This window comes from Gadus morhua, chromosome 3, assembly GCF_902167405.1.
Source record: "Gadus morhua chromosome 3, gadMor3.0, whole genome shotgun sequence".
Taxonomy (NCBI): Eukaryota; Metazoa; Chordata; class Actinopteri; order Gadiformes; family Gadidae; genus Gadus; species Gadus morhua.
This window is the reverse complement of record NC_044050.1, coordinates 5431850-5441859: the sequence shown is the minus strand read 5'-3', so window position 1 is coordinate 5441859 and position 10010 is coordinate 5431850. Positions and strand designations below refer to the sequence as shown.

The following is a 10010-nucleotide window of genomic DNA, read 5'->3' as shown; positions in this document are numbered from 1 at the left end:
AGCGAGCCATTTAATCCTATGACGGGGAGGGGAGCAACGTTCCCCCGTACCGACACACGGCGACCCAACACCCCCTCTCTCGTTGCAGCTCAACGATCAAGTTACGCGGTCAGGGAAATGTTGCAGTGACCAGAGAGAGAGGGGGTGAGAGAGAGAGAGAGAGAGAGAGAGGGGGTGAGAGAGAGAGAGAGAGAGAGAGAGAGAGAGAGAGAGAGAGAGAGAGAGAGAGAGAGAGAGAGAGAGAGAGAGAGAGAGAGAGAGAGAGGACTGCAGCATCATTTGAGACCAACAGCAGAAGTCCCGCGCGCACAGGCAGTGCAGTAGAACGTGCAGGTGAGCGAAAGACGTAGAGGAGGAGGCGCGTGGAGAGGAGATAATGCGGGACTCTTGGAAAAGACGCATTTCACTTGGTTCATTAGCTAAACATCCCTACAAGCGCTCACGGGACTAATCGTACGTGTGCCGGTGCCGAAGTCGTGTTTTTTTCCGCGGACCATTCACTTTAGGGCGATCGCTTTCCGCTGGCCCATGAACGTCTTGTGAAAAGCACTCTTGTCTTGTAACTTACGTGCAGGAATCCAATGGCTTGGCACGTTGCTTCACTGCGGATAAAGCATAAAATGCAGCGGAGCAAATTCTAGCTGAAGGTAAGACAATATCGCTTCATATGGAAACATCCGCTGGGCTTCGGAGGTTTAGCTCATCGGAATTGTCTCCCACTGAGGGGATACGATTTATTCTCTGTGCCGTCCGGAGCCGAAGTGCCGACAGTACTATTTCTTTGTGTAGTGCTGCATTGCAGTTTTTAACTGTAGCCTCACTGAAATGCCCAAAGTGTAACTGCAGTAATAAGATATTACAAATGGCTTCATTCACTTTAAGGGTGACACCGGTATTTCTGCTGCAAGACAATTATTGGACTCAAGTGGATTTATAAGCGGCGGATGATTTATTTTTTCCTCTATATTTTTCCTTGATATCTTTCTTCCGTGTCAACTGTCAAGAGATCGCACTTGTAATACATATCATTATAAAGACGATTGTGGATTTGCAAGAGAAACATAAAGACTAAGCCATTCTTCACTTGAGAAGTGAGGCTGCATCGCGGACGGCGAAGCGCTGATGAGGAGCTCCGGACCTCAGGTGAGAACACGTTAAACCTGAGTCCCCCGCTGTGTGTGTGAAGGTGACTTAACGGACCACAACAAGGGAGAAATCCCTGGAAAAAGAGAGTGCAAGCAACGCCATTGCAGGAAGCCATAAGGAAGACGTGAACAAGAGTGGAGCACATAGAAGCAGAGTGGGAGCGATGCAGAGGCTTGGTGCAGTGCACTCATGGGCTCTGAGCCTCGTGGCTCTGCTGCTGCAAGTGCTGACTCAGCTGCCGGCTGCAGACTCAGCTCTCCGGTACCGCGTCGCGGAGGAGGGCCCCCCTGACGTCAAGATCGGCAACGTGGCCGCCGACTTGGGCCTCACTGCAGGCACGGGCAACGGCGACGTCACCTTTGCCCTGGAGAGTGGCTCTGAGTATTTTAAGATTGACAACGTGACAGGTGAGCTGACGACCAGCACGCGGCGGATCGACCGGGAGAAGCTTCCACAATGTCAGATGATATTCGATGAGAACGAGTGTTTCCTGGACTTTGAGGTCTCAGTAATCGGACCCCTTCAGAGCTGGGTGGACCTGTTCGAAGGCCGTGTGGTCATCACAGACATCAATGACAACACCCCTTCCTTTCCATCACCTGTGCTCCAGCTCTCCGTGGAGGAGAACCGGCCCATCGGAACCCTATACCTGCTGCCCACCGCCACGGACCGCGACTTTGGCCGCAACGGAATTGATCGCTATGAGCTCATCCAAGATGGTGGGCCTGGGTTAGTTGTGTCGAGGCGCACAGCAGTGGGGAGCCCTGTGACCAGAACAGAAGGGGCCCCTGGGGACAGGAGGACCAGGACTGGGGAGAACGGAGGAGGGGCCAGAAGCAGCGTGTTTGAGCTGCAGGTCGCCGACACACCTGACGGGGAGAAGCAGCCGCAGCTCATCGTGAAGGGCCCCTTGGACCGGGAGCAGCGAGACTCCTACGAGCTGATCCTCCGGGTCCGAGACGGCGGTAGTCCTCCCCGCTCTTCACAAGCTCTGCTACGGGTCTCCATCACCGACGTCAATGACAACAGCCCACGGTTTGAGCGGGCCGTGTACGAAGCGGAGATGGCGGAGAACGCCCCACCGGGGACGCCTGTCCTCCAGGTCAGGGCATCGGACCGCGACGTGGGCGTCAACGGTCAGGTGGAGTACGTCTTTGGAGCGGCGACAGAGTCCGTCCGGCGCTTGCTGCGATTGGACGAGGCCTCGGGTTGGCTGAGCGTCCTCCATAGGATCGACAGGGAAGACGTGGCCCAGTTGAGGTTTACGGTGACGGCCAGGGACCGGGGCCAGCCACCGCGCACTGACCGCACGACTGTCGCCCTGGCAGTGCGCGACGAAAACGATAACGTCCCTGTTGTGGAAATCCGCAAGATAGGACGCATACCCGTGCGTGACGGTGCGGCCATGGTGCCGGAAAATGTCCTGGTGGACACGCCGGTGGCCCTTGTGCAGGTGTCCGATCGGGACCAGGGGGAGAACGGGGCTGTGACGTGCACTGTGGTCGGAGATGTCCCCTTCACGCTGAAACCAGCAGGAGAAACAGCACTACCCCCATTACCTGCAGATGAGGCCTTTGACAGGTAAACATTTATAACATATATGTGTATAGTTTAGCAGTTAAAGAGAAGTCATTTACCACAAAAGCCTTTTCCCAAACCTTTCCTTGGCTTCCTTGGTTTAAGATAAAACGAAAGAATTCACAGTCTGAATAGCTACAACAATAGTATTGATTGTGTGTGTTTTTGTGTGTGTTTGTGTTGTTTGTCATTGATCCAAAGGAACAAGAAGAAGTTCTTCCTCCACACCTCTGCCCTGCTGGACTATGAAACCACCAAGGAGTACAGTGTCACCATCGTGGCAGTGGACTCTGGCAGTCCCAGCCTGTCCAGTAACAGCTCCCTGATGGTGCGTGTGGTGGACGTCAATGACCACGCCCCAACCTTCGCCCAGAACGTTGTGGAGGTCCACTTCGGGGAGAACAACGCGCAGGGTGAACGGGTTGTGACGGTGGTCGCCACGGACGCCGACAGCGGGAAGAACGCAGAGGTGGTCTACTCCCTGGACCCCTCCGCTAACGGGGTGTTTTACATAGACACCGAAAATGGGGACATCCGAGCGACAGGAGTCTTGGACCGAGAGCACCAGGAGAGGTACGAGTTCAGGGTCATCGCCAAAGACAAGGGCACCCCCTCTCTGCAGGGCTCAGCCACCGTGGTGGTCCAGGTCACGGACCGCAACGACAACGCACCCAAATTCGTCCAGGAGATTTTCACGTTCTACGTCAAGGAGAACCTCCTCGCCAACAGCCCTGTTGGGATGGTAACCGTCACCGACGCCGACCAAGGCGAGAACGCCGAGCTCAGCCTCTTCGTGGAAATGGACGGCAGCGAGGAGAAGAAGCCGGGAGGAGACGGAGACAAAGAACAGAACGAGCTGTTCTCCATCGAGAACAACACAGGAACCATCTTCTCCTCCTCGTCGTTTGACCGAGAGAGGGTGTCGGCGTACACCTTCCGTGTGCGGGCCGTGGATGGAGGAGACCCTCGCAAGACGGCCACGGCCACTGTGTCACTCTTTGTGACCGACGAGAACGACAACGCCCCTCTGATCATCTCCCCCACCAACGAGTCCTACACCCTGCTGCCCCCCGCCAGCAGCGCCCGCACCATCGTCAGGACGGTGGCCGCCACCGACTCGGACGCGGGGCCCAACGCAGACCTCCACTTCGCCCTGGTCGGGGGAAACCCCTTCCGTCTGTTTGAGATCGGCCATGCCAACGGAGTGATCACCCTGGCGGAGCCTCTGGAGAGGAGACACCGAGGACTGCACCGCCTGGTGGTGCGTGTCAACGACAGCGGGCTGCCCTCGCTTTGTGCCACCGCCCTGGTCCACGTCTTCATCAACGACAGCCTCACCAACGCCACTCTGGTGGACGCACAGGTAATTGTCTCTCTCTGTTTAGTTGGATCTATCTTTCTTTCTTTCACTGTTCAATTAACATTCAACATGATTTGATAATAGTTTATAATAACTCCTATTCATTTTAATGACAGATATCTCAGTGTTTGCACATAGGTAATGGCGTTTGGTGGGATCTATGGCATCTGAAGTGGTTCACTAATGTGCTTGTGCATAGAATGAGCTGAATGATATTCATATGCTCTGTGAATGAAAAAATGTTGATTGTTGAGGAAATAATGATAGAGTGTCAACATTTGTCCTACTGAAAGAAGCAAGTTTCTCCTCTAAAGGCTATTGGTGATGCAGGCTTCTTTGCTGCTCCTTTGTTGGATCTTGAGTGTTATCTATGTCCAGCCTGCTAGCACAAAATGAATGTGTGGTTAAAAAAATACATTTTTATCATTTAAGTTATATTCTGTGTGTGTGTGTGTGTGTGTGTGTGTGTGTGTGTGTGTGTGTGTGTGTGTGTGTGTGTGTGTGTGTGTGTGTGTGTGTGTGTGTGTGTGTGTGTGTGTGTGTGTGTGTGTGTGTGTTTGTTTGTGTGTGTATTTTTTGGTTTTTAATGTGTGAGGGTGTGTTGAAAAGGGAAGGCAAAGGACCTGAAGTGTGAATTAAGTGCAAAATGAGGAAGGGAGAGAGAGAGACACACACATGAACCTGTCCTAGATTTGGTCCTTGATGAAATTCAACTGAAGCACATAAATGGGTGAGAGTTCTGTGTGTTGAAGCCATTGCTGATCACAAACAGTATATCATACAGTTAAATTAAGGCAGTAGGTGCGTGTCGTGACACTAGTATTCTCACAAATCAGACTTTAGATCAGACATAAACATCAAATGTCTGATTCGTGGACAAGCTCAAATCTGTGTGAATGGGGCGTTTCACTCTCTTTTGCTTTGAAAGAACGATCATGTTCCTAGGCGCGGGGAACTGTCGATGCACGTTACACGGAATGGGTCTTAACTGGAAACAACCTGACTGGTGGAACCACAACAAACTAGATATGGAGATTGATCGATTGGTCAGGACTTCAACTCAGGTTATATGTTTTTCGATGATGCTATCATGGCTTCGATTTTTTCAAAAGACAAAAATATACTTATTACTACTAGGAAAACACCAGGCTAACCTCTTGCTTAAAATGTTGGACCTGTTAAAGTTCGGCCTTGGCATCATATCTTAAAAGAGACCAAGCCAAGGCGGTGTGCAGTGTTTGCAAGACTCTTTAGCTCTTTCACCATACTCCTGGCACAGCTGGTCATATTGGATGTCTAATTAATATGATGGCATCCAAAGCGCACACACCTTTCACGTAGCCTGTGGGAAGATGAGCTAAAACATCCTGTCCAGACATGTCCTTCACAGACTAAGTGTCTGTGTCTCAGATGATACAGGAAGTGCACAATACCTTTTTGATCAAGAATTTTAGAAACAAATGTGCTACCAGAGATAATCTTTATCTACACTTGATCCGCAACGCATTGCACCAAACAAAAATAGGCCTCAATGAAATAGTTGTACGAGTTAGAATCGTACAATACCACTTCCTAGTTGGCAATGTAACAGGGTACTCTGACTTGCAGCAGTTGACGTGAAACAATGGGGAGTAACATATCGAGGACCCTGAAGATTATAGCATGCGCAGTTGAGTTTGTTTGTAGTTAGGAACTTGGTGGGGTAATTGAGTAGAAGTCATTCAGGAGAGAATACTTTTCGTCTCATAATGAAATCAAACGGAGTGGTTGATAAACGGCAGATGTAATTAGGGGAGGAACGCATCTGTTCCTAGTGCAGTAGTGCTGCAGAGAGGCGCTCTAGTCGTTCGACTCTGTGACGGAAGCACATGTTCGATAATTATCTGCAGAATCTGAGACACAAAGAAGAGGAGGCTTTGAGCATTTTGTGTTTGGACGTTCTTTCGATTTGGAAAAAAATCATCTTGTTGTGTAGATTCAATGTGCAGAGTACATACTAGTGTAACTGATGTTTTTCAACAATGCGCCAATGTTCTTGGAAGGGTATAAATCACGGGCAGCGGCTGGGAGACAGGAAGAGGATCTATATCCTCACAGAACACTGTTAGGATTGGTCGGGCCCACAACATCAGACATAATAGTGAGCCTCTCGCGCAAAGCCCCATGCGCTTGCTCTCGCATTGTGCCTTAAACCCATTACCCGGCAACAAAGACCAGGCTGCGTCTTAAGCTCCGGTCAATAGTTTTGTCAGGGGGGGGAAGAAAATAAAAAAAAGATCTTGTCTGGGACATGCCATTGAATCCCTCTGTGACACAGAGCAGGATACTGGGGGTTCAGCTGGATGGTGGTGTTGTCCCTGCTGGAACAAAGCTCCACCAAAGGAGTGGGCGATACCGCTGGGAGTTGAGGATGCTTAAGAGAGACACTCAAACTGGGGAGAGAGAGAGGTCGCTGGGACACTGTCCAGTGGAACACTTAGCTATGGATTGCCATGTGCTCCGGTAAACACATGGGACGGGCTTTTGAGACTGAGGCCCGTGGACATGTAGACATATTGCTGAATGTCTCATGGATACACAGACCATTACATACAAGTCCTGCTTGTGTGTAATGGTCATACACGCACACAGGCACACGCACACAAGCACACACACACACACACACACACACACACACACACACACACACACACACACACACACACACACACACACAAACACACGCACACACACACACACACACACACACACACACACACACACACACACACACACACACACACACACACACACAACCCAGGCAGGGGTGCGCTAAGCCAGATAGATGCCCAAGAGAATGAAAATGGGATAAAATACTGCAGGCAAAGGCAGAACAATGCACCTGAGTGCAGGTAGTCTCTAAAGACAACTCCATCGCAGTGGAAAAGGAGGATAGCGGACAATATAATGGAATATAGACGTAATACGGGATAAGAAGGAAGAGGACTGATATTGATGGTCCACTGATAAAACATCACTGCCACTGCAAATTAGGTTCTATGACAAACAAGAATCATGCAAAATGGATGTATATGAGGGCATGCATTTGTTTGTGCGTGTGGGGGTGGGGGTGGGTTGTTGGGGGGGGCTGTGTGTGTGTGTGTGTGTGTGTGTGTGTGTGTGTGTGTGTGTGTGTGTGTGTGTGTGTGTGTGTGTGTGTGTGTGTGTGTGTGTGTGTGTGTGTGTGTGTGTGTGTGTGTGTGTGAGATAGACGGAAAAAGACAGTGAGAGTTACGCACCGAATACTGCTTAGTTGCTAGTATTGATGAGCGCTGATGATTGACCTTATCCCACGTCGCTAGAATGTGCCTCATTTTTTCTGAAATCCAGGATTTTATATGTTGTAATGGCTGTTTGGTTTTTCAGAACAAATTATTTCACAAATTACTATTTTATTGGTATTTTGTTGCTCAAAGATGATTGCTTGCTGGCTCTTTTGTTATGAGGTGCCTACATGCACATGTGTGGGTGTATTGAGTCATCTACTTATCATATTGGGAACTATTCTATAGTGCATGTGTCTGGGCTCCAAGCCAATTCTTAATATTCAATAGCTTTTTTGATTAATTTCGTAACTCATATTGTGCCCAGGCACACTTAAACCTCAAAATCACCTTCCAGCTGAAAAAAACTTTTAACTATGAATTCAAGAAAAAATTAAGAGGTCCAAATTAAAGCACTATCTCAGCACAGGGCAAGGAGCCAAGGACGTTAGTACAGATATTAAGACATGGTTTGTACAGCACCAGCGGCTCGATTGTAACCAGTGCTTACATTCAGTGGCTTCCTTCACCCTAGTTGCTACAGCAACTAGGGTGAATAAAAAAATGGGAAAATCATGATAATTCAATAATTAAGGCTGCAACCTTCAAAACGACGTACTCACCAAGGCGGCGATTGACAGTTTAACGACGATATACACTCTCTTGCCGGGGTCTTTAGACGCAATTTATATCCTATTATCCTATTATTCTATTTTTCCCAGCAATAATATATATTTAGATAATTTGGTCCAATTGAGTGTATTCAAATGTAATAAAAACCTACATGCTTCACGTCAGCCAGCATCATTCATTGTGTGGCAGATTTGTGAAATCTATACGGTGCAATACTACGCGTCCTAAATAAACCGTGATTGCAAAGCCCGTAGCAAATATTCACAGACGCCATCATTTACAATGAGAACATTGTTAATCGATGAGACAGGGGATTGGTGCAGTGCCTCTTCAGTTTACATTCACATTTACATTTAGGGCATTTTGCAGACGTCAGATTCAACCATGCAAGGCGACAGCCAGCTCGTTAGGAACAGTTAGGGTTAGGCGTCTTGCTCAGGGACACCTCGACACTCAGCTAGGATTTCCAGTTACGAGTCAAACCGCTCTACCTCCTGAGCTAAGCCTACTTTATTTACTGAAGGTGTGTATCATAATTGGACCCATAAGCAGATTCTGTATACTTTTTTGGGTCTGCATTTTCAAATGATGTAGTAACATTAACAGAACATATAGACACTGCAAAACATTTGCTGTGTTTAACCCTAATAGCAGTCAAAAGATACTCTATTCTATATTGTCGTACATGATGGTTGTGTATAGTCTCATGTAGTGCATGTACGGTAAAGACTGTACAGATATGTGATGAAGACATTCCTTTCTTACCCCAGGTGGCCCGCAGCCTCATGGCCCCCCTGTCCCTGGACATAGCGGGGGACCCTGACAGCGAGCGAGCCCTGGGGAAGCAGCGCCTCAGTGTGGCCATCGGCGTGCTGGCGGGAGCGGCGGCCGTCATCCTCGTCATCCTCCTGGTGGTCACCGCCCGACAGTGCGGCGCCCAGGGCAAGAACGGCTACGAGGCCGGGAAGAAGGAGCCGGAGGAGGACTTCTTCAGCCCTCAGGGGGCGCAGCCGCAGGTGGGCCGCGGCGGGGGGTCGGACCGCGGGAGGAAGCCGCGCAGAGACAAACGTAGCGCAGGCCCGGCCCCGGTCGGCGGGAAGGACCGCTCCCTCTACAGCGGCATCGTCACGGTGAACGGACTGCGTCGCCATGCCAACGAGGAGGACGAGGAGGACCTGAGCAGCGCCAGCGAGCGGCTGGCCGCCCGCTACTGCGCCATGGACAGCGACCCGGCGAGCCCCCGGATGGGCGGGGGCCGGATGCACCAGTCCAGCCCGGACCTGGCCCGCCACTACAAGTCCAGCTCCCCTCTGCCCGCCGTGCACCTGCAGCCCCACTCCCCGCCCGCAGAGGGCAAGAAGCACCAGGCGGTGCAGGAGCTGCCCCCGTCCAACACCTTTGTGGGCAGCGGGGGCTGTGCGGGCAGCGCCGGCTCCAGCAGCAGCAGCAGCGGCGGCAACGCGGACGCCATGTCGCTGGGCTCGGACCAGTGCTCCGAGTACGGCTGCCAGACCGGGAACAAGTACAGCAAACAGGTAGCGAGCCCGGAGTACAGCAGTGTGGTGTCCTCTCGCTAGTAGTGCAAAGTTCTCCCCTCTTGCTTTGTTGTTTTATTATTCGTCATCTCATCATTATTTAACAAGTCTGAATATTATATGTATCTTACTCTCTCTCTCTTTCTCTCTCTCTATCGCTCTCTCTATTTCTCTTTCTCTCTCGCACGTGCACTGTCTGTTATCTTTATCCTCCTATCCATATATCTGCTGAGATAATGGACATACCATTGTTGAGGTCTAAACAGCACTTCATCACTCCAGCACTTCACCAAAAGGTTGTTTGTGTGTGTGATTATACGTGTGTATGTCAGAACCTGTGAGTGGTGTGTCAGGCCAGAAGTTGGTATTGAGCAGACAGTACAAAAACATACACACACACATATGAACATATGCACACACACGCACACACACACACACACACACACACACACACAC

General features: G+C 50.3%; 1 protein-coding gene across 1 annotated transcript in view; it reads left to right on the top strand.

The window, feature by feature from the left end:
- The first annotated feature begins 230 nt into the window (after positions 1 to 230).
- pcdh7a (protocadherin 7a) overlaps positions 231 to 10010 on the top strand; it is a 37983-nt gene continuing 28203 nt past the window's right edge. The window contains exons 1-3 of the mRNA XM_030352341.1: positions 231 to 2727; positions 2926 to 4087; positions 8790 to 9554. Coding sequence (XP_030208201.1) covers positions 1310 to 2727; positions 2926 to 4087; positions 8790 to 9554 — 3345 coding nt within the window. The 5' untranslated portion in view covers positions 231 to 1309. The remainder of the gene's footprint in view (positions 2728 to 2925; positions 4088 to 8789; positions 9555 to 10010) is intronic.